Here is a 25,684-nt window from a genome sequence, read left to right as displayed (position 1 = left end):
AAGCTCCGCGGGCCCGGACTCGGCGTCTGTCCCCATTGGGCGAGACTAGAGAACGCCGCTTGTGATTGGAAGGCCAAGAACCAATAGCCGCCCCAATGGGGCGCATGCGCAGAGTGCATTCCAGCGGTAGTTGTCTGGGTACTGCCGCATCTTTGTGCCTCACTCAGTCCTTTGTCGAGAAGGCATTGCCTTCTACACTTACCGCAATGGTGACATGCCTTCCCAGCAGTCGACGGATTCCGCCAACGGACTTGCGGGTGTTTGGTCATTCTGCGGAAATACCTAGCCGTAAGCTAAATGCTGGAATTGCTCATGTTGAGGCACAATATCCAGTCTAGTTTGTTGTGTACCTGTATTTAGTGTGCGCGCACGCCCACACGTGCACATGCCACAGAACCTTTGACAAATTGTCAAAGGACAGTTTGTGGGAGTTGGTCCTCACCTTCTACTATGTGGGATCCAGGGATTAAACATGAGACCTTAGGTTTGGTAGCAAGGTGCTTTTCCCACAGAGCCATTTTCGCTGGCCCTAAGACAAGACTTTACACCTTTACATTTCAAACTTTTGAAAGCTAGTGAAAATCAAAAAGGTTCTCATTAAATTACAGCCCCCCCCCAAAAAAAACTGTTTTTTGCATTGACAGTAAAACATAATGGAAAGAAGAGTGCAACACACTGTCTTATGTATCTATACTGCTACAATCCAATCCAAAAATTGATATTTAATTACAAAACTTCAGTTAAATAATTCTAAAGATTTGGCATGCCATGAGGACATGGCATAAAGTTCTGAAAAAATCTTAAGGATAATACGTTTTTTCTGATTTGTTAGGAATGTTCTCTTAATCCTAATTTTAGTTGGTAACAATAAAGCATCGATGTGTAATTGAAATATGTCAAGTGATCTAGAATAGGAAATCCAAACTAGAAAAGGTGCAGCATAAAGGAACACAGAACTTCTAAAAAACATCCAACCCAGACTACATAAATACTCTGGAAGAATGTGTTGTTTTGCTTCTTTGGTAGTTTTTGTTGATGATGATGGTTTGGTTTTTTGAGACATGATCTCACATTAGCAAAGGTTGAACTGAAACTGCTGCCCTTGCATCCTGAGTGCTGGGATTATTTATGGGTCAGATCAACACAAGTCCTTGAGTCTTAAGTGTGTGATGTCTTCAGCTGTAATAGGGATGTACCTTCAATTTCTGAGAGGCAACTGAGGGCAACAGCAATAGCCTAAATAGTTTTTGGAGTCTCTTATATTCACCTGACCAACAACTTGAAAGGACACTTCTCATGCCTGGTACTGGGATTTTTATTGGGTTTTTTATATAGCTCTTATGGAGACCATTATCACTCCAGTGGCATAATCTCACTTAAACTATATAGTTTATGTATGCATATATACTCATTGTATCACATGTAAATTTAGTAAATATAAAATGATTCTGTATGGCTTTTATTATGCTTAGTACTATTTATCCCCCCCATCTCCTCCTGTATTAACTCCCTACCCCTTCCCAACATAAAGCTTACCACCCCTCCCCACCATTTCTCCTTTCTCCCTTCAGACCACCTCTATCCTGCTCAGTTGCAAAGGAAGGGGAGAGGGAGGTCATGATCCCTGGCAAGCAGCCATGGACAACCTTGAATGGAAGAAGCTGTGCCAGGGGAAGCAGGTAAGTTATCCCTGTATCTGAGCCATTAGGGTCTAGTGGGTCTCAAGTCCCCTAATAACTTTTCTTTTTTAAGTAACCACTATCAGGGTTAGAGAGATGGTTCAGCAGTAAGAGCACTGGCTGTTCTTCCTGAGGACCCAGATTCAATTGCCAGTGCCCACGTGGCCACTCACAACTGTCTATATAGCTCTGTGTCCAGGGGATCCAACACCCTCACATAGACATACATGCAAACTACAAATGCACATAAAATAAGTTATTTTAAATTTTCCTACATTTGACTTTATACCAATGTTTACATACATGTTATGTATATGCACCATGTGCATGCCTGTTGGACCCCTTAGTATTGTGTTTATAGATGGTCATGAGCCACCATGTGAGTGCTGGCAACTGAATTCAGGTCCTCTGGAAGAGCAACTGTTCTTTACTGCTGCAATCTCTCCACCCCTCACATTTTTACTATAAATCCTATCAACTAAATATCTTTTTCAATTACAAGCAAAAGTTTATTATTTTTTAGTAGCTGGGTACTGGCACAGGCCTGTAATCCCAGCATCCAGGAGGCAGAAGCAGAATGGAGGTGAAGACTATCCTTTGGGACACAGAGATCTTGTGGCCAGTCTGGGTTACTTTGAGTCTGTTCCCAAGGTTTTTATTTGTCTTGGTTTTGGTTTTTTGTTGAAGTGTCTCACTGTATAGTCCAAGCTGGGCTCAAACTCACGCTCCTCCTCCTCCTCTACATGAACTCTTTATTCACCTCTTAGTAGCTGTGATTACCTACCTGTTGGAACACAGTCCAGGTTTGGAGTCGTATTAGAATTCTAAGTGCTTGTGGGAATACTACAAAGAAAATAAGAGTCTTGTCACCTGTTTCTTCAAATCCCAGAACTGTTTTTGGAATATTTCCTTGTGCCTCTCAGGTGCACTGGATAGGATATGCATTTATGGAAAAACGTTTTTACCACGTATGACTCATCCTTTTGATTGTATACAGTGTCAACTCATGAGAACTTTACTCATGTGATTTCTAAGCCTGAGGATAAATTGCCTGGGGCTCCAAAAAGTTGGTTATTGCATGAGATCCCATCTCATTTCTCTGCTCCATTTTCAGGTCCCACGCCTCTAAAGCAGTGACACTACCCAATGACCAGCACAAGAGTGGACCCCACAATATTATGTCAGAGTGGGGAAGAGGTTCATGATGCCCTGTCCCTCCCTGAGGATCTGCAGGCAGGCAATTAAGGAGTTGCTGAGGGAAGGAGGGATTTTCTTCAATAGAATAGCCATTGGTCAACTGTCCATACTGCTGTAACATTTTTAGTGTTTTGTGTTTATGTGTACCACAAGCTTGCAGGAGCGCACATAGTTCAGGGGATGGCATCAGACCCTTAGAGACTGAATTACAAATGATTATGTGCTGTCATGTAGGCAGCAGGGACCAAGCCCCAGTCCTCTGCCAAGAGCAGTAAGCTCTCCTAACCTGAGTCCTCCCCAGCCCCTGCTCCAGGACCTTTAAGCCCACTGATTCACCAAAGTTCCATTACCAGCCTTGAAAAGTCAACATCCACAGTCATGGTGGCAGCTTGGCAAACCTGACAGGGGAGAATGGATACAGAGGGCCTTCAAAACCCAGGCACAGAAAACTCATTACTTCCTCCTATCTGGAGACTTTCTTCTCAAAATTCCTCAAGGCTTACATACATTCTTTTCAGGATTCTTTTTGCAAAGACTCCTAGAGCAAATCTGCACTAACAGCTGTCACAATTCTACCTTCAACTCCGTGTTTCCTTTCACTGGAAATGCAGTTAAGTCCATTTGAAGCATGGCAGTCACCAGAAGCATGTACCTAGTTTATATGACAAATAGAGTAATGCTGTATTACAGTGGAGCCATGCTCTTCCTATTTGGACAACAGTAGCAACAGAAATTGGAACAGAAACTGTTCCTGGAGTTATTCAAAGTTGCAGAGATATGGTGAATCAGGCCAACCAATGTAGGAACGGTTTCAAAATCAACTCAACTCATGCCAAGTGAAAGTATTCTATGTCCATTCAAACACAGCATGTTACAGAAATAAATTACATGTGTACTCTGAGGTGCTCTACATGAGATGTTTGCCCCATGTCTCAAGCATTTAAATACCTGATTCCAATTGTTGGCTGCCTGGGGAGGCTTAGGAGGTGTGGCTTTGATGGAGAAGTGCGTCACTGTCAACTTTGAGATTTAAAAACCTTACCTCTGGCCATCCCTGATTCACTCTCTGCTTCCTGTTTGTGGCTCAAGATGTAAGCTCTCAGCTCTCTGGTTGCTGCCAAACTTCTATGCCATGAGAATGATAGGCTCCTGAAACCAAAAGCCCCAAATAAACTCTTCCCTACTGTAAGATGCCTTGGTCATGGTGTTTTATTGCAGCATCCAATATCAAACAGATACTACTCCCAATCTTGTAGAGCATGTGTCAGGATCTAGTGTTCAAGAAACTACACCTAGCCACACACATTAACGACAATGAATTGTCTTGCCTCCATTTGCCGTCCCATTTAGCAGTTTGGTTTCAAAAAGCCAATATTCTTTCTTGAATTTAAAAAAATTAAAAAATTAAAAAAATTTGCTTCTCTAGTAAACTTAGGGTATACCCACAAAGAAAATTTTAAATCAAACCCAGAAATTCAGAAAGCTAGCCAGGCCTCGAGTTCAAGGTCAGCCTGGGAGATAGTGAAGCCCAAGCCACCTTAGGTGCTATAGTGTAAGAACATCTCTAAAAACAACCTGACAAATGGAGCATGCTTTTACGCAGAAAATCCATAAAAAGTACTGTTTTAAGTTACTAACAATATGACACATCCTTTTTTACAAATGTTTATTTCCCTATCAAAGATTTTTGTTAAGTCTGCAATTTGTCAGAATGTTCCAATTTAAACCAGGCATAGTGGTACACATCTTTAGTCCCAGCACTAAAAAAAAAAAAAAAAAAAAAAAAAAACTGATCTAGAAATTCTAAGACTGCTTGAGCTACACAGCAAGACCTGCTTCAAACTTTAAAAGTTTGTAAACGCTGTGATTCCTGGGCCAGCAAGGAGACGGGTGGAGGACAACTGCTGCCCAGCATGACAAGCTGGGGGGGGGGGGGATGACACACACACGACACTGTATCCTCCCTCAAGCCATATCTCTGACCTACCTCCACACTTCCACACCATACACATCTACACACAAAAGTGCTGGAAGGTGGTCAATTTTTCATAATGGGGAAATGGCTCATGGGTTAAAGTGCCTGCGGCTCATTCAGAATCAAGTTCAGTTCCCAGCATCCACATCAGGTGGCACACAAAACTACCTACTCTAGAGGATCCAATGCACTCTTCTGGCCTTTGTGGGCACCACTACCCACCCCTGCAACACACACAAAAAAAACATCTATCCAAATAAGAAATCTTGTAAAAAAATCAATTTCCACTTCAGTAACAATGTTTTAAAGGTAAAGAATTATTTTGTATTTCTTTTGTATTTCCAGTAATTTTTAAGAAAATTTCAATTGTAGATCTAAAAGATAACAACTTAAGAAAACAACTCAGTTATTTTGTACTCTTTAGAGGAGGGGGTATGACTCAGTAGAGTGCTTGCCCAGCATGCGCAAAGCCCTGGGTTCAGTTCCCAGCACAATATAAAATGTGGCTGATTTTTTGTGAAAAAAAAAAAAAGACAGCTACAGCTCTGGGTGACCTCAAACTGATAGCCCTCAGTGCTAGGATTAAAGTTCTGTGCGTTTTGGCTGTGGTGTATGCCTTTAATCCCAGCACTCAGGAGGCAGAGGCAGAAACCAGCCTGGTCTACAAAATGACTTCCAGTAAAGCCTCTCTTACACAGAGCCTGTCTCGAAAACCCAGCCAAACAAACAAAAAACAAAAAGTTCAGTGTCTTTTTCTTTTCAAGGACTTCTCTTTGATGACTACTAGCCTGGAATTCCTGTGTTTTCCAGTATGGCTCACTAAAAACTACATGCATTCTCATCTTCCAAGGAAAAGAAAAGTGATTAAGACAGTTTTGAAGAATCTTTAAATAAAAAACATTTATCAAACCACATACCAAGTTTACTACACTTGAGTTGATATTCTAAATTCTAGAAACAGGCCATAGAAAAACAGCCGAGTAGAAAGTACACCCAGGAACAGCCTCCCAATCAGGTAAACAGACAACAGCTATTACCACTTAGGACACTTTATTGGCATATGACAATTTACAAGGGTCCCTGTTGAAATATACACCACACTTGAATAAGAATCATTTAGCCAGCTACATTCATTCTCATGGGGTAATATTTTCCCTCAAATTATAATTTAATTCCCAACACTGATTTTTAACTGTGACAAAAGGGAACAATACCAATTTCAATCCTTGAAATAGAGTGCAACTGGAAAAGGCTTTGCTTTTTATTAAAATGCCTAAGATGTTGAAAAGCATACACACCTAAGAACTGAGTCATGGCCTTCGGAAACTGCTTTTTTTTTTTCCTGGAAAAATCCTTTGGTTCATTTGTATTTCTTTTCTCTGAGCAAAGGAAGTACATTAATGCAGCTACTAACAGTTATTTTCCTGGCACTTATAATCAAGCAGCTCTACCAAGAGGAGCCATCTAGCTTTGTAACATGTCATGAAATGAGAAATAAATAGTGATCTCAAAAAATACACACAGGCTGCTTTATGTTTGGCTCTGAAAAACAGAAGATTCACAGTGGTGTTCTACTGCAGAGTTCTTACCACCATACTTTACTTTAATGTAGTGAGATCTTCTTTCTTAACTTTAAAATGAAAGTAATCAAAGGTTACAGCATTGCATTCGCACTTAAAATATAACCTGTTACTCCCTATTAAATTATTTTTCAGTAAATCTACTACTTTTCTTTGTTGTAGGAAAAAGTAAAGGTAAACATGCCAAGATTTGGTGTATAACCAAATAACTGTTAAAAGTTAAATGTATTCATATAAAACAGAATGGTATGAAAATTGTTAGGGAATTAAATACATATTGCTTTTATATTTTTTTTTTTGCTTTTATATTTAAATATTAATCTGAACAGGATGGTACTAATTATGTCCAGATTGATGTAATAAAGTTGCTTTGCAGATATTTTCTGATTTACTAAATAATTCCAGATAGACAATTAAGGGGAGAAATCATGTGATACTGAGTGAAAAACTTAAACATATCACATGTTGACTTTTTGGTTTTAATTTTGTTGCCAATAGCTCTTAGCAAATGTCACTAGATATTCAAAGTCTAAAACACATTGTAAATCATCAAAACAGAGAATGAAAGAGCCATACACTTACAAGTTTTAAAAGTTTACATTAATAGCATAAGCATTATCTCCTTTAAATGCAATGTGGCTGGTTTAACATGTTTAGAAAAAAAAAAATCAGTCTTAGCATGAACTTTACCCCTCCAAGGGCTATTAAATAGCAAAGATTATTATCTACCTCTTTAGGTAAGGTAGAGTACTTGAAAAGAAAATGGTCGTTTTATAAACTTAAAATAATGGGGGAAGGGGTGGAGGTCAGATCAATGATACAAGGTTCCTGACAGAATCTTTTATTGGTAACATTAAGAGAAAACAAATTATTTAACTACTAAACAGTAAGTTGGATCTACCTAATTATATGGTTAAATTATGGACTAATCTACAGCTGTTCAGAGTATCCAATAAATATGTAAGCTATTCAATCAGGTACTTAATGACTGACTGCACCAAATTATGCTTCAGGAATAGGACTCCCAAGTTTTGCTGTTCTTGTTTTTTAGAAAATACAACCAGGGCTGTGGAATTAGGATTTTTACTTACACTGATAATACAAACCAGTTTCTCTCTCTCCTAGGTGGCTGGTATCTAAAACCATGACTCAAACTATCAAATGAGAATGAAAGAGAATATTCAATTTTGAATTCATACAGGAAAGGCTCTTAAAATGATTTTACAGGCCACTGCTTGCTTTCAGTAAAAATACCACTTTCTCAAACCTTCCTAACTTTTAATAATTTGTACTTTTTAGCTATTAACAAAGCTATTGTCCTTATATATTTGCTGAAGTGTGAAACTAGTTTAGCAGAATAGCAACTTTTGTGGTAGTTTTGAAAATTAGTCGCCCTACAATGTAGTGTGTTCAAATTAAAAAAGATGTTAAACAGATGTGTCCAGTTAAACAATTAGTGTGGTCACTATAAACAACGCCTGGTCAAGGTTTGTGTGGATTTGTGTGGAGCTGACGTTCACTTCGGAATCAAACGTTAACAAACAGGGAGGCAAGAGAATCAGAGCTGTCCAGAGCTGGACTTGACCATTTCTTATAGACAAAGCAGAAATACAATGCATGTAACAAAAACAGTCAAAGGTTTTTAAAAGTTGATAGTTACAAATATGGTACGGAACATTTCCTACTTTATTTCAATACAATTTTCAACATACAGTCTACTATGTTTCCAAGGTATTTGAAGACTTAAAACAAAATTTCTATAGACTACTTGCAAACAGTAAATTTTAAGTAAAATGTTTACATTCTTATTTGAAAACAAAAATCAGGTTTAAAAAATGTGTGTCAAGTTCTGCTCTCTGTTGCAATCTTCAGACTATTCCTAAAAAGGGAAAAAGAAATTAGAGGTCAATGAAGCTGTGAGTAGTCAATGTTAATGATAATTATTTTTACAAGCTGATCAACTGACTTGCCTGCCACGCTCACACTAAATCAAATCTGTCCAAAATCAGAGAATGTCTACCTTTTCTTCTTTGCGTCTGTCCTTCTTCTCTTCATTATTTTCCATGGTCTCCTCTTCATCTTCAACAATCCCGTCCCCTTGGTATTTGTCATGAGTCCATTTTGGACTGCTACCTGATTTTTTGAAATTAAAGCGCCCTCTGCCGCGTTGAAAAGTACCACGACCTCTTCCTCTTTTGGCCCAATAATCCACACCATCATCTCTGTCATCATGCTATAGATAGGTTTGAAAAGAAAACACATCAATGAAATGGCTTTCTTGTTAAGATATTAATTAAAGTCACACTGCAAGCAATGTGATTCAAAAAAACTTCCCCACAAAAATATCATAAGGACACTACAAAAGCCAGAAAATGTCACTGTAATACTATAAGTAACATTTATTACATGTTATATAAATTATGCCTAGCAGGAAAGATTCTAAAATTCTACACTGAGATTTAAATCTAGATGTGAATATACATCTATCTGCAGCCTAGGCGTTTGAATGGTAAATGACAGCAGAGCCCCATGGCAATTTATCTCAGCTATTTTACAGAAAGTATCGAAGCTATTACATTCCAACTTAATTTTTCATTAGCTGTATTTAAATTGTTACTCTCCAACTTACAAACTGTTCTATTAAGCAAAACAATCTCCAAGGCTGAAAAGTACTTGTAAGTTTATAAGTAAGTATTCCCATTCCAAAATACAATACAAAAGGCCAAAGGTCTCCCTAACTCATTAATTAAATCTGCCAATTGTAAAATGTAAAGCGAGGCAGGATAATGGCCCTCTACAAGAAAACAAGCATAATGCAAATGTCATATTGCACAGCCTTTTAAGTACTTATACTGAGCAACTACCCAATTCTCTAAAATCTTTTAAAATGTGTCACAAAGACTTGATTGCAAAACAGAATAAGCCTTTATGCATAACCATTTTGTAAAGATGAACTTCTTATGCAACTTAAAAATTGGAAATATACAGGCAATTATTAAACTGTTTTAAAGAAGAGTTCTAAACTGTTAATAACTAGTATCTTGATAGCTTTATCAAACCAATGAAGATTGCTAGGTGTGCATGATTCCATAACTTCTGAGCTCAACAAAATGTTAGAGACATCAGAAAAGAGTCATTCAAAACAATGTCTATAATTACATTGTTTCATGCTCCCTCATGGGATTAATACCCAAATTTTAGAGCCTTTTTTTTCTAGATGTGGCATTTATTAGTTCTTGAATTTTAGGAAGAGGTGAAGAAGTTCTGGAGAAAACACCTGCCATTTACATCTTCAACAAAAACTAACCCAATTCTCTGAGAATTTGCCTCATTCTAATTCAAAGACACAGCCTAGAGGGAGCACTAGAGAACAGAATCAGTAAAAAAAATACTGGCTCAGTGTCTGAGAAGCAAGAACTCAGTGATTCTCTAGTGCTTCTAGGTATGGTAAGACACTGCTCTGAATACATGTACTCATTCATCCAATCTTTAGAACCAGGTATGCTGTTGACTATCTACTCCTTCCTATCCTATAAAACACCAAGAAACCAAGAAAAATGAAAACTCTTACTGACCATTATCTACAGGCTACAATCCCCACAAATCCTGGGGACAGTAAATGAATATATCAGGCAACTCAGAGTAGAAATGGGGGGAAAGGCAGTAGCAAAGCTGGGTGCCAGCCAAATTAGCCATTCCTTAGATACACACTCATCGGAAAGTTGAAGTAAAAAGAAAGCAGAACCTCAGGAGACTACGATGTTTCCTTCAGAGAAATCCTAACAGGAACTCCGGGAAATTATGGAGACTAAGCACACTCTTTTTTCTCCTTCTGCCATTTTCATGTGTGTGTGGCATGTGTTATGTATGGGTGCTTGGCCAAGGGTGTGTGCATGCCTGTGGAAGGCGTGACTAAAGCTGGGAACATTCTTGACGGTTCACCTTTTTCACTGAGGAAGGAAGGGTCTTGCAAACAGACCCATCAGTGTGGTAGCTATGGCTAGGAGAATCCCTTATCTCCACCATGGAGGCAGGAATTACACACCACAAACCCAGCATCTGTATGAGCATCTGGGGAATTCCAGCTTAACCACTGAGCCTCCTCCCCAGCCACTCAAAACAGTCTCAATTTTCAAATTCTTACCTTCAAAATCTCAATTTCCTAATTTTAGTCATTAAACTTTTCAGAGGTGACAGTTAAAATGGCTTTTGTTTTTGAAGGAATCTATAATGGACTGAAGCTCTCCTGTATCCTCACCTCTCCCCTAACACAGTTATCCAGGTAAGGAGACCTATAATCCCATTCAGGAGACAGGAATGACATTTTAAAGTTAGACTGTTCTGCAGCACAAAATCCTGTCTCGAGCTCCCCTCATTAGTTTAAAAAGTTAAATTTCAAAAGTGACTCCCAAACCTGACCCCTCCTCCATCCCTAAGCTCCTCACTCTAGCAGGGATTAATCATTTACTTTTCTTCTGAGAACTTGCCCTTTTCTGTATTTTCCCACTTGTTCCAACGACTTGTGTTCATCTCTCAGGATCTACCTGACACTAGTCTATTTCCTACAATTCTTATTACCGATTATCACACCTCTTCAGAAAGCCAAGGTTGGAGGTAAGAAACAAGCATTACTGTAATTCATCAAGGTAGTATGAGGTCCACAAATCAAAAATTCAGCTTAGAGCATAGTGCACAGACTCAAATACTAACTCCATTCTTACTAGCCCAACGGTCAAACTTCTGAGTAACTTTATCCCTCTTCATCTATAGTACAGCACAGTCTCAACTCAGACAGACTTTTAAACTTTACATTTTTTTCATGTCTGACAGTAGGGTCACTATGTAGCCCTTGCTGGCCCCATGTTTGTGTCTACCCTTCTGCCTGAATGCTGCGATTGCAGGTATGCACTGCCACGCCCAGCTTCACTGGTACTAAGCATTCAAATTCTACGGGGTTAAAAGTTCTACACTGGTATATTATTGTTAAAGAACCCAAAGAAATTAAACCCCATCTTTTTTGAACTGTTATTTTTGCTGGTATATCTATTCTTAATACAGTCTAAAGTCAATGTACATAAAATGAAAAATATTTGAAATTAAAACACTCTAGTGAGCCAGGTGGTGATGACATATGCCTTTAATCCTAGTACTCAGGAGGCAGAGGCAGGTGGATCTCTATGAGTTCAAAGCCAACCTGGTCTACAGAGAGTGTTTCAAGACCACCAGGGCAACACAGAGAAACTCTGTCTCAAAAAAAAAAAAAAAAAAGAAAAGAAAAGAAAACTTCTGGTAAATCCAAGCTGCCATTTCAATTGCTCTTAAGTACCAAAATAACTTTTAACCATCAGTCTGTGATATGTGTATACATATATTATACAGATCAAAACTTTAAAATTACAACCCACAACAGGGCAGCAGTGGTGCATACCTATAATCCTAGAACTCCAGAGGCAGAGGCAGGCAGATCTGAGGCCAGCCTGGTCTACAAAGCAAGTTCTTGAACATCCAAGGCTACACAGAGAAACCCTGCCTCCAAAAAAAAAAAAAAAAAAAAATTAAAATGACTGCCCACAACAGCAACAAATTATCACCATTTATGTAACTAATTTTTTTGGTTGTTGCTTGTTTCTTTCGATACAGTGTTTCTCTGTGTAGTCTTAGCTGTCCTGGAACTTGCTCTGTTGACCAGGCTGGCCACAAACTCAAGAGATCCACTTTGCTTCTGCCTCCCAGAGTACTGGGATTATAAGTGTGCACCACCACACCCATCAAGTAACTAAATTCTTAAAATAACACACTAATAAAATTACTGCACATTATAAGACAATCTAAAATGCCTATGTCCAAATTGAGACAGCAGATTCTGATAAGCAAAAGAAAGTCTGGTCTAAATTCTATCTTTTGGTTGAGTACAGCATCAAACCTATAATGCCAGAACTCAGGAATAAGCACAGTAAAATCAGGAAGTCAAAGTCATCATCCAGTATACACCAAGCAGGTTTGAGACCATGTCTCAAAAATACACTAGGTTTTGAAACTGTTAAAGGGGTGTAATAGTAGTATGCCACACACACTCCTTTATTCCCAGCAGTCAGGAAGCAGAGGCAGAGAGATCTCTGTAAGTCTGAAGCCAGCCTAGTCTATATAGAGAAACCCTATCTTAAGAAAAGTAAAAAGACCTAATGGTTACATATTTACTAGTTAATGCTTATTCTCTCTTAACTTTCTGATCCCTCAAACTTGAACTATTTTTGTCTGGCATTTTTATTACTCTTCATCCGATCTTTTAACAACATGTATCCTGTGTGAGCTTATCCCATCTTTAATGGTGACTGTCCTATGATGATTCCTGGATCTTGATGTCTCTCTAAATCTTCATTAACAACTTTCCACTGGATTTACTCCTGCTTTCTCCGATCACTTCCAATTCAACACGGATAGGGAGAATTTAATTTTCCTGAAAACTTTGTCTTTCCTCTAGGTTTTGAGTTACACTACACCTGATCAAATTATTTCCAAGTTCCCATTAAAGTCAGGGGTGGTGGGCCACAACTGTAACCCTGGCCAGCATTTAGGAAGCTAAGGCAGGAGGAGGCCAAATCAAGTATGAAGTCAGTCAAAGCTCCACAGCAAGGAAAACCTTGCAGGAAATGCTTTAAAAGCCTTTCAAATGCAGACCCTTGGGTCAGGCAACTGCTACCTCCCTCTTCAATTGCTTTCATTACTAAAATACTATGGACTACCACAATCCTTCTTGTTTGTTTGAGGTTGTTTTGTTTTGTTTTCAGGACAGGGTTTCTCCGTGTAGCCCTGGCTGTCCTGGAACTCACAGACAGATTCTCTGCCTCCTAGTGATGGGATTAAAGGCATGTGCCACCACTGCCAGCCCTACTACAATCCTGATTCCTGGGTTTTCTCAATTTTCCCAAACATATTTATACCAAAAACCTAACCCTTTGACCCTTCTAGTTTGCTCAGTCTACCTGGCCATCTTTCTGTTAGGACTCAAGACAACTTCTCTATAACTCTCCTAATCAGCTCAGTGGTAAAGTCACAAGAACTCAAAGTTTCTTTCACTTACTTGTCCTGAAGCCCCAAACTAGGATTTTAAACTAGTTGCCTTTTAAGAAAATTAAAATAAAAGAGTAATTTATAGGTTCTATTTTTTTCTTAAAAGATCACAATGCTTAATTTTAAAACATTTTTTAGCCAAGTGTGGTGGCATATGGTTTAATCCTAGCTCTGGGAAGGCAGAGACAGGTGGATCTCTCTGGGTTTGAAGCCAGCCTGGTCTACACAGTGAGTTCTAAGACAGCCAGGGCTATGTTAGACCCTGTCTCAAAAAAATAAACCAAAAAAAAAATGTATTTGTGGTAAGTGCACACGACCCCACAGGTACCCACAGAAGAGGCTAAAAGGGGGTGTCAGATCCCAAGATATGTTTATTGAGAATTCAACTTTGGTCCTCTGTAGGAGCAGCAAGTGCTCTTAGCCACTGAGCCATCTACCCAGCCATTTATGATCAAAATCCAATGTAAATGAGTCTTCTTCTAAACCAATTCATCAATAACTGAATCACACACCTATTATTTCCAGATTGCTATCTCAAGTTAGTAGTTTCTCAGCAGAGAACACGAACTGAATGACTGTTAATCATCCTGCATTTAAAAGTTTATAGAACTTTTCCAAATTTGGGGTCACTGATGTAAACAGGAAAGTAGAAATCCATTTAGAAGAAGTGTACTGATGATAATTTTCCAAACAGATTCGCTTCAGAATAAAGATTTGGCCTCTAATTAGGCAAATCTGCTATGGACACTCAGATTTGCTTGCCCTCTAAGCCCATTACTATTTCCTTACTTGCTCTCAATTTTCGAAACCAGCCCCAAAACAAGACTTCCCTGAAAAACTATGACAAAAACTAATACTTCTGGTAAGTTTTGGGACCTTAGCATCATCTTTCTCTACAATACAGAACATACACTCTTTCTTATCCCATGCCGAACTCAACACAATTACCATACTATCTATAGCTCCTTCAAGACCAATAACCTCCTATGTTACCCTTGAAAAACTATTTGGACAGGAAAAGCATGTCCATCACAAGCAAGGATGAAAGCCAGCATATCTAGCAATTACATTTTTCAAAACTTGTTTTTCCTATTATTCCAAAGAATTTTGAAAACCTTGAGATCCTTCATTACAAGAATTGTGACAAACATTACTTTTCTTGTCTTTAAAGTTATGATAGAAAATACAATTTAATTAAGAGGTTTCTACACTTAGAACTGTCTTAAGACAGATATGAAAGAATTAACTACGGTATGTTTTTTCTCTGAATGCGACAATCAAATCAGGCATATTTTTAATTTACCTTCATCGGCCTACTGTATGTGATGTTAAGTCAAGCATATAATCAGAACTAAAGGGACCCACATCTGACTCAAAGCTTCAAACAATTTAAGTAATGGTATTAGGAGAAAAAAAAATGTTCGCCCACATTACAGTGAAATCTCATAATGGTGAATATCTGTACTGAAATGTATTCACCTAGGATGTTTTGAAAATAAACGCAAACCAAATAAAACAGATTTCTAACACCCACCAAGAAGTACTTCTTGCTCTTTGGGGTATATTCTGGATCCCATTCCTCTTCCTTCGGTCTCTTTTGAAAAGTAGTATTTGAGTTGTTTGGACCAGTATTTGTCCCAGCAAAAACTCCTCTGGCTCTTCCTCTGCCTCTAATTCGAAACTGATTAACATTAACAAAGCTGTTTAGTAACGCAATCAAAGGTATTTAGTTACATGCAAACTCTAGATTTTACTGCAGTAACAAAAGCAAAATGTATGTGTGCATGTGTGTCTGACCACCTGTCTGTCTTCACAGCCACTGAGGATGAAAAGGGTAGCCATTTTATATTATACCATAGGCCTACGGGAAGTTGAGTAGATTAAGAAAAATAATATATTGAAGTATAAGATGTATTTTCATGACCTGGAACTAGTATTTTTAAACTATGATATAGTTAGCCCCCCCCTTTTCACTAGCCGAAAGTTATCTAGTTCCTTTGAATTATATCACGAGAACCCCAGTTGTTTAACCACATCTGTTACCCTATAAGAAATGTCTTCCTTTCCCTAAATGACCTAGTGACTGTCGCAACATCCAACTAGATAAAACTAAAGATAAAAGTATGGATGGGAGAAAATACCCGACCTTTAAGCCTGTAAGTTACAGTAACCTTGTAAAACATGGAGATAATGCATGCTATGTAGAATCAGGAAAAGTGTAACTGGTACACAAATAAGCAAGGACCTGAATAGGCAAAAACGAAAACTAATAATACAGAGATGAGTAGATTTGACTGTTTTTAAAATAGGTTTTTTCAAACTAGTGATTTAATAAGTGAACTTTTTAAACTGTTACTGATCTGGAAAAAACAAGTATCTGTTTATATAGATGCTTCAAGATCTCAAAATGGCATTTCAGAATGAAGATAGTATTTCAAATACCATTTCATTTCTCAAGACTGATTCTGATTCTGACTTTGGATAAGACGGCTAATAATCTACAGGGTATATTTGATTTCCCTTGTCACAGTTCTCCAAGGTAAAGCCTCCTGAATGATCAAAGACAACTATGACTTACAAAGGTTCCTCGAGGTCTGCTAACTCCTGCAAATCCCGAGTAGTCTTTCATCTCATGGTGAGTTTTAAACTCTTCTTCTCTTTCTTTCTTACTCTCTTTTTCTTCTCGAGAGCTGGGTGAGGAAGGGGATGCTGAAGAGGATGACGATCGAGAATGGTCTTGCTCTCTACCTTTGTGTTTGCTGAAAAATAAAGAAAAAAATGTGCTTTTTTTTTTAAAAGACAAAGAATTCTTTAGAATCTTATGAGGAATGTTTTTAAGTTAAAAAAAAAAAACCTATCCCCTTTAAATTATACACAAGTAAAATCGGGTGTAAACTCTGACAGTCTATTTCCAATCTTCTTCAATGGTTCTTTCACATAATTAACAAACACACTAGAGCCTACCAGCTAGACACTGGTAGTTTGCAAACGTCAATGATGCTCAGTTCTTCATTACATTAACTTGTAATCTTTTCTTATTTTAATAAAGGAAAGGAGAGGGGGTTTCTGTTGTTTGTTGCAGTGCTGGGGATTGAACCCAGGGCCTGACACATGCTAGCTAGCTAGGTAAGTACTCTACAACTAAGCTACAACCCAGACCGAAAATGTTCTCGAGTCCAAGTTTTAAATGACTGCAGTTTATATACACCCTGAGTAAGAACAGTTTGTACGGTTTGGGCCATAGCATCATGATAGAAATAAAAGGCACATGACATTACAAATAACAGTCATAAATTTAAAAACACAAGTAAAATCCACCATTTACCTAATGAACATCAAGAAAAACAATTATCTATAATACATTGTATTCCTACATTTGACTTTATGATGATCAAATTTACATGATTCTAATGCAACACCCAAAAAGGTCATACCTGCAGTAACTCTTACCAATGCTAATAGTATCCACGGAATTATAATTTTCAAAGACTAATGCACAATCCTATTTCCTAGTTTTTCCTCCCCCCCATCTCTCCCATGTTAAACCACTAGATATCACTTTAACAGTCTTGTACTCTGGGTGTTATGAGTTGAAAAAGTGCGGAATCAAGCATAACGAACCAGTTCTTACACAAACTGTTTCTAGAAATGCACTGCATTGAAGTCCAACCTCCTGATGTAGCCTGGATAATAGGACACATTAATTTGTCATTTTTTTTTTCAGTGTTAGCTTGCTATTCCAAAGTTTTTGTCCTCATCCACCATAAGCCGTGTAAAAGACAAATACATTTTTGCTGTAAAACAAATAATTTTAATTGTTTAAATTTAAACATTCGATTACATAGTCAAAATTGAAAGCAATTAAGCTGACAATTATTAAAGGCTAATTAGAAGCTAAACCCTAAGTCAAGACAATTTTAACAATTACCTGTCATCTTTGTAAGATTTGTATTCCTTGTAATCTTTTGGAGGTTTTTCTTGCTTTCTTGATCCACTAGATTCCCTGGAGCCCTTGGAATCACCCCGTTCTTTACTTCTTTCTTTACGGCGACGGTCAATGTCATGCCGAAGATCAGCTGAATCACACCTTAATTTTTTATCTCCCTGTAGAAAACACATGTAAAATACAGAATTCAGGGTGGAAACAGAAATGCAAATATACATGCAGCATTACACCAGGTTCTACTGCATTTTAGTATCAAAAACCAATGCATCATTTACAATCATCATCCTTGGAATTTTTTAAAAATACCTATTTTTACTGAGCATTTGTGTACATACACTAGAATTAAGTTACTAAAATCCTTAGATTTGTGGTATTTATTCGAAGCAATCTATAATAATCTTCCAACAACAAAGTGATACATCCTCTACTCAGAGAATCATGATTAACGCTCATTCTTCCAAACAGCTTTTAGGAAATAGTTGAACAGTGTCAAAAGTTATCATCTATAGTTGCAATGTGGCTTTCAGCCTATGATCTTGAGATCCTGATGTTAGGGGACTCATTAACCAAGCCTCATTATCATCAAGCTCTTCTTCTCAGATAAGTTGATAAGCCCAAGAAAAGATACTTCAAAATTAGGGATTCTGTAGTTTTCATGACATGCAAGTGGAATTCAATTAAGAAACTGAGGTTGAACAAAGGTCAAACAAAGTCAAACAGATATTATTGGCAATCCTGTACTCAGTGTATCTTGGGCCATATACTGCCCTTTCTCAATTCAGGTATTGCAACAGACATTAGTTTAACTGGGTCACAGTTCACCTCCTCCTTGTTCCATTGCTTTTTCAAATACTATATAATTTAGGAGTTGAAAAGAGGCATCTAGGAATGAAGAGAAATTATACATCAGTAAGATGCTAAGCAATGTGGACATCCTTGACATTATTCAACAATGAGAAGTATTTATTCCGGGAAGTCTAACTGTAATAATCATAAGCATGAACAAACCTGAAATATATATATATGTATATATGTATGCATTTCTCAATGTGATAAGTACTGCTCACCAATTTGTTCCTAGGCTAACAAATCTACTCATAAGCAAAGCCTTCTTATTCACCTGGGTATTACTAACTCCACAAGAAACAAGATAACCTAAGGGAAACTACTTTGTAAAGTTTGCTAAGCATCTAATTTCTTATTAACATGTTATTCATTAAATTAAGACAGAAAGATGGAAAAGCCCTAGTATCATGTCCTCCTAATCACCTATCACTTCTCTTTCAGACCAAAATTTAGTCTGAGTACTAAGAGGAGAAAAATACTGTCAGAGCACAAAGACAGAGTGAACTGTTGGGGAAATTAACACAATTAACACTTACTGAACCTAAAGTATTAAGGTCAAAAATTTTTTAAAAAGTATTAAACTGGTTGATTCTTCAGTCCATTTTTCCAAAACTGTTATCTCCTGTGCACAGACATCACCTTATCCCTAAATCTAGAGTTCAAAATCAATTCAGTCAGTATCACACCTACTGAAAAATCTCTATACTGGAAATGTCAGTAAGTCCTACCAACAGAAGTACAAACAATCCAAGATAGCCCAATTACTCCACAAATCCACAAAACAGACATACTATTTTAATTAGGAAAGTCAAGGTTTAAGATGCTATTTTCCAACCAAAAAAAAAAAAAAAAAGTTAAAAGAAGCTGGGTGGTTGTGGCATGGCATACACCTTTAATCCCAGCACTCAGGAGGCAGAGGCAAGCGGATCTCTTGAGTTCAAGGTCAGTCTGGACTAAAGAGAAAGTTCCAGGACAGGTTCCAAAGCTACACAGAGAAACCCTGTCTAGAAAAATAAACGAACAAAAAGTTATTTTCCAAGCCAGGAAGTGGTGGCGCACACCTTTAATCCCAGCACTTGGGAGGCAGAGGCAGGTGGATCTCAGTGAGTTCAAGGCCAGCCTGGTTCACAAAGTGAGATCCAGGACAGCCAAGACTGTTGTTACACAGAGAAACCCTATCTCAAAAAAATAAAGAAGTTATTTTCCAAACTCTTAGCATTTTCAAAATAGAATTGATCCCTTCCTACCTCTCCTACATATTCCACTACTTCGTAGACAGTCATATGAACTAGTGTACCTAATAAACGTCAACTCTGAATCCTCAGAACCCACGATGACTGCACTGCACTCTCACCACGCCCCTGGCTTCCTCACTTTACCTGTAGGATCTATACAGGTTCTTTTCAAGTTTCAAACCAAATTCCTAAGTAGTCCAATAGAAACAAGAGTTCACTTAGCAAATCCATTTTTAGAATACCTACTTCTTTTCTTTCTCATCACGTAGCCACAGCTGGCACTTAACTTATATGTAGCTCAGATAGGCCTGGAATTCAGAGATCCACATGCCCCTGCCTCCTGGGTACAAAAAATAAAGTTGTATCCAGCCTAAAGTGCCTATTTCTTTCTTTCTTTCTTTTTTTTAAACTGGAAATATTTTTTGCATACAATATATTCTGATTATGGCTTCCCCTCCTTCTACTCCTCCCAGTTCTTCCCCACCTCCCCTCCATCTGGATCCACCCCCTTTCTGTCCCATGTTAGAACACACACAAGTATCTGTTAAGACGGAAAATAAAAACAAAAACAAAACAAACTGAATTAGGACCAAAAAAACAGAAAGAGCCCAAGGGAAAAAAAGCCTATTTCTTAAATCACATAAAAACCATGCACTAGCCAGGTAGGATGGTACACATGGGCAATCTAAACGTTCAGGAAGCTGAGGCAGGAGCATTGCAGTGAGTTCAAGGACAGCCTGGGTTGTCAAAACTTGCTACCCTCAAAAGGCCTAACAGCATTAGGGTAACGTCTTTGAAGAAACAGAAATACAATTAACTTTAAGGTACACTCAAATTCTGACTCATTGATCTCACCTCAAAACCTCATAAAAACCACAATATAATTTATATCACAATGTTTATAAACTTTACTCACCAGTCCCTATTCTTAGGGCTGACATTATCATTGATAAGCATTTTCAAAAAGTATTCTTGGTTTAAATTACAATCCCATAAATATAATGCATTTACAAATTCTAAAAAGATAAGCAAGTATACTTTAAAAAAACATACCTTCTGATTTTCTTCTTTAAAAACTCTCTCCTCCCCTGCTAAACGGGTATGCTTCCTCAGAGCACTTGGAGAGATGTCAATCCTCCTTAATATAAAAGAAAATGTATTTTAAGTTTTAAAATTTACTTTCTGATTCAAAAGGAACAGTTCTACCCATTGTTGGAGGGTACTAGACAATTATGCCTCTTCTAGAGAAACCAATTTGTCACTTTAAGTCTATTGATTTAATTCCTAAAACAAAAAATAAAAATTATAGATATTAAAAATCAATGAAAAACTAGATATGGTGGTAAATGCCTCTAATCCACAAGTCGAGACAAGAAAGTTTGAGTTTGAGGCCCACATACACCACATGAGTATGTGGCCAGCCAAAGCTCCGCAGCAAAATCCAGGCTCAAACACAAAACAAACCAATTAAAATGTTTTGGGTGATGTTTATATATAAATGATAGCAGACCTTTTAAGCATTGTTATATTTAAACCACGAAAAAGGGAAAAGTATTCTGATAATTTTAAGTAATCATCATGCAATTATAACACATTAGTATATTCAATATTAATATTGCTATTAACATTCTAATAAATTACTGGTTCTAAGAGTTCTTATAATTTCATGTATTTGGTTCAATTTTTCTGTGATTCTGAACCTTTCTGTTTTAAACTCTTATTAGTTAAAAACTTCTCAATGCTTCTTTAGGAGCCATCAGCCACCAAAATACTTCAGCAACTAAGCAGCAGCAAGTTAAGAGACTTTTTTACCACTATCCTGTAAAGTAATCTGTAGATGAAATACTGATGTCTAGCATTAACTAACTTGTTCCAAATGCAACAAAGTGCCAGAACCCAGACTGAACACAACTGGCAGAAATATTCATGCTTTTTCATTATAAACTCTTCTGCTTCTCAATTTTTAGCTCACACAGACTCAGCAAATTCAAGGGTTCTTTTAGGTATTCACTCCCCAGCCCCAGACCCCAACCCTACAGCTGTTTCAGTCCTATAGTGTGATACATGCAAGTTCCGTCCTGGACCCACCTGTGGATCTCAGGGCTCTTCTGCCGGTTACTATGTTCTTCAGTAGCTTTCTGGTATGACGTGAACCGCTCGTTTAGGGTCACTGCAGGTGACTTGAAGTATTGCTCTGTTGATTTAGGAGAAACACTGCCGAATTAGGAATCTTAATTTTAAGGGGGGATTTTCATTTGTGATAGAAGGGCATGGAGCAGGTGAAAGAAAATAAAAATACTCAAGAAAGCTAGCAGAAGAGAATCAAGTGTTTAAAATAAAAATTCCTGCTCTCTGTTACTTCCTTTGTACCTCAACACATGATTTCAAGGGCCTCACAGGTCCCTGTCAATACTAAATACAACCCCAAGACAATTAATAGATTAATCAAGACTTTAACTCCATGCTGATAAACTATTTCCTCAAACAAAACAAAAAACCATAATAGGTGGTATGTCCTTAAACCTGCCAATTAAACAAAGTTGTCTCTTCAACTAATCATTTGCAGAAAGCAAAAATAAAAGAAAATAGTATCAATAGTTTGAGTAAACTAGTAAAATTATTTTAAGTATGATGACATATCAACAGAAATGGCTTTACAAAAAAGTGAATATTGCCATTCAATTGGGAAAAAAACTTTGAAATTGATTTACATTCACTAATTCCTCCAAAAAAAAATCTGGCATCTTGGCAAACCTGACAACACATAGGATACGGTATCTTTCTTTAAGCAATTTTTAAATGAGTAATAACAATATTGATTAGTTTCTACACCAGTTGAAGATACACTGTAAATGTAAAAGAGAGACATATAGAGTCATGAACTATGAAATGTTACATTATGAAGCAAGCTATCTGCTTAACAGGTCAACATACATCTGTGTCAACTTACCGCCCAATATCCAGCACATGTCTCATAACCAATCATTACAACTTGAAACGGCCACTACAAGGGTAGTGCCTCAATCATAATTCCATGAAACCCAGGAATTTGAGCTAGCAACTCAGTTTTTATGCCATTTTTGCCAGGAAGACAGAAGATTCAACTTTGCCTGTATCTTTCAACAGCTATTTTACTTTGAAACATGGATTTTGCCATTTCAAAACATATTCCAGGACCTAGTTACAATGAAAAAGAAAACATCACTGGGCATTTTCAGCTCTATATAAAGTAAGAGCTGTTCAGATCGGTTGCACAACACCAATTATGAAACATAACTACAGATCCTCTAAAAAAAAGAAAAAAGAAAAGGAAAAAGGAAAAAAATGTATCAAAATCTGATCTCAAAATTCAACAAAGTGTGGAGACAGGTCAAAAAAAATGTTGAAAAAAAGAAAAAATGTTAATGCTTCCTAATTTTATGTGCCACAATACTATAGTCATAAAGGTCATACTATGGTTCACAAGCTTATCTACAGCCGAACAGCAAGATTCTCTTGTTACCATGCTGACTATAGCCAAAAAGAAATTCATTAACTATTACTCAGTATAAGGAATGTGAGTGACAAATTTCAGCTATTGTGAGTTGTTCATGCGACCAACTTTACAAAAAAAAAAAAAGAGAGAGAGAGCAAGACCAACAGCCATCAAGTTTCCTGGAAAAGAACCTGCTAAACACAAAATAACCAAAGCAAAACTTACCTAATTGACCCTACACAAAATTGTACCCTAACACCGTTGAAATTATTAGCAGCTTTTAAACTACAACTACACACTGGTGAAAATATGATTTCAGCTACAATGAACCCTTTTATTTTTTTAGAACCTAAAGAAATATCTTATTACTCTATCTAATTCATCATTACTCATATAATCACTAACACAGTTGTAAATTTCTTAAGCTTTTACTGCTTTAAGAATTCTTGACTATTTTAAATAAACCAAGAGAACTGAAGTATTAAATTAAGTAGCACAAATTTAGCAACTATTTTTCCAATGCCTCAGATTTCTGTAAACTGATTACAAATTCTTGTAATTGTAAAATAACAGAAATAATACTGCCTAGAGTTGTTATAAACTTATGCATTATGTGTCACCAAGTCATAGGCATACAATGACAGTTCATCTTTAAACAGTCTTAGTCTTCACTTGACATGCAGTATGACATATTTAAATTTCCAGCATTAAACAAACCTGTATTCTACTTTGACATGATACAGATTATTGTGTTTTAACTTCAGTCATTTGATCATTTTATATTCATTAGTCTCAATGCTAACAACACTGGTATCCGCTCTACAAAATATTTCCCAAACATTTAATATTTAATAGTACTGATACATCATACCTACTAGCTCAATTAACACAGCTATTATTCAACTTAACTCTTTATTTTGCATGCAAGAAAAGTTCACTTCATGATACTAAATATATTAAGCATACCTTTAACATGATGAACCAAGGATACAATGTGTTGTATAAATGACTCTGAAGTGCTTTTGCTGGCCTGAGGCAACTTAATGTGGTCAAAGATGGATCGGAATTCTTGCTCCTTCTTGACAGAATGGACAAGCGTACTAGCAAGTAGCCTGTCTTTAGTCAAGGATGCTGGCCTAGAATATATCAAAAACAAACACACATACACACACACACAAAATACAGCATTGGTTGAATGTGTAAATTCCATGTTCAGAAAAATAATTTTACCCTTAACTACCTCTAGATTACTCACTAGGCAGCAATGTGGAATTACCTGTTAGAATCATCAAGAGGAACAGGTGCCATTTTGAGTTTGACTTCGGGACGATGAGAGTCACTGGCTATCATTTTGATCCTAAGCGGGCTCTCCTCTCTGAAGATAGACTTTTCTCGGGTCTCTAGATTCTTGTGTAGAGGGGGACTGTAATCAAAGAGGTCTTTGAGCTTTTCAGACTTTACCTGCTCAGGTGACTGTGTTTCTTTCTTTACTGTTATTCTTTCAGAACCTTTGTCCTCTTCCTTGTGCTTATCCTTTGCAGTGCTAGGCCTTTCCACTAGGTATCCAGTCTCTTTCAGTTTGTAAGTTTTTTCTTCTCTAAATCCATCACTTTCTCTATTGCCTTTTAGTGAAACTTTGGACTTGTACTTGGGTCCTTCCTCCTCAGTATTCCGATGAGATGAAGTAGCAAAACTTTTCCCCTGATCAGCCAGGACCGATTTCCTAAACTGTCTATAATCCTCTGTCTCCTCTGTGTCATCCCCTTCGGAATCATTGAATTTCTGTTTTCCGGACTCTTTATCACTGAAGTAGTCTAGAACTTCCTGGTCTTCCCAATCTCCCTCTCCCCTGCCTTTCTCTGACCCTTTCTCCTTTGGAGCCTCTTTATCCCTGGGATTACCCCTATCAAGCAGGAACACTCTAGACTCTTCATCTGTGAACCTGTGAACGAGAAAAGGACAGTAACTCTGGATTGCATTCACTGTAGAAATTTGCATATTTAAATGTGCTGTCCAACGAAAGAAAATCATCCTACTAAAAAGTAACCTCTTTTTTGTTTTTTGTTTTTTTTTTTCCAGACAGGGTTTCTCTGTGTAGTTTTGGTGCCTGTCCTGGATCTCGCTCTGTAGACCAGGCTGGCCTTGAACTCACAGAACTTTGCCTCCCGAGTGCTGGGATTAAAGGCGTGTGCCACCACCACCTAACCTTACTCTTAAAACCATTAAAAGCATTCACACAGAATATATACTTTTAAAGGTCCCAAAGTCTAAGGTAAAACTATCCTCAAAAACGTATTCTCTGCAGTCACCTACCAGAAGTTTACACTAACAAATCAAAATTGTAAGCTATACAAATACCTACTAAAATTCAATCTGTATTGATGTTCAAATTTTCAGATTTCACTTTTTATATTTTGCAATAGGGTTTCATGTATCTCAGGCTAGTCTCCAACTTTCTATGAAGTGGACACTCTTGAACCTCCCGCCTCCACCTCTCTATACTAGGATTACAGGTATGTACCTACCACATTTGCCTTTTTCTATCAATATAAACAAGAGAGCTCACAGACACTTTAATAATATTAGGTTGAATCAGTATTATACTCAATCACAAAATAGCTCGTGTAAAATTTACTCTAAAAAATAATGACTTCTAGAAATAATATAAGCTAATCATCAG

General features: G+C 37.3%; 1 protein-coding gene and 1 long non-coding RNA gene across 5 annotated transcripts in view; one reads left to right on the top strand and one right to left on the bottom strand.

Moving 5' to 3' along the window:
• The first annotated feature begins 175 nt into the window (after nt 1-175).
• On the top strand, nt 176-4,646 carry LOC128118483 (uncharacterized). Its single transcript, XR_008221237.1, has 3 exons — nt 176-288; nt 1,572-1,679; nt 2,794-4,646. It is a non-coding gene; the product is annotated as an uncharacterized LOC128118483 (long non-coding RNA).
• A 1,238-nt stretch (nt 4,647-5,884) lies between these two features.
• Nucleotides 5,885-25,684, bottom strand: part of Bclaf1 (BCL2 associated transcription factor 1) — a 34,801-nt gene continuing 15,001 nt past the window's right edge. For 3 of the 4 annotated variants that reach the window (XM_052751139.1, XM_052751137.1, XM_052751138.1), the window contains 9 exons: nt 24,281-24,946; nt 23,971-24,140; nt 21,618-21,723; nt 20,583-20,667; nt 17,431-17,606; nt 16,081-16,261; nt 15,037-15,183; nt 8,452-8,664; nt 5,885-8,310 (listed from right to left, as the gene is read on the bottom strand). In XM_052751139.1, coding sequence (XP_052607099.1) covers nt 8,305-8,310; nt 8,452-8,664; nt 15,037-15,183; nt 16,081-16,261; nt 17,431-17,606; nt 20,583-20,667; nt 21,618-21,723; nt 23,971-24,140; nt 24,281-24,946 — 1,750 coding nt within the window. In that variant the 3' untranslated portion in view covers nt 5,885-8,304. Of the gene's footprint in view, nt 8,311-8,451; nt 8,665-15,036; nt 15,184-16,080; nt 16,262-17,133; nt 17,297-17,430; nt 17,607-20,582; nt 20,668-21,617; nt 21,724-23,970; nt 24,141-24,280; nt 24,947-25,684 lie in introns of those variants that run through there. The other variant, XR_008221235.1, reaches the window with a different exon arrangement.

The sequence above is a fragment of the Peromyscus californicus genome, unplaced genomic scaffold (genome assembly GCF_007827085.1).
Source record: "Peromyscus californicus insignis strain IS unplaced genomic scaffold, ASM782708v3 Scaffold_22__1_contigs__length_63687245, whole genome shotgun sequence".
NCBI classification, from domain to species: domain Eukaryota; kingdom Metazoa; phylum Chordata; class Mammalia; order Rodentia; family Cricetidae; genus Peromyscus; species Peromyscus californicus.
This window is presented reverse-complemented; position numbering and strand designations above follow the sequence as displayed.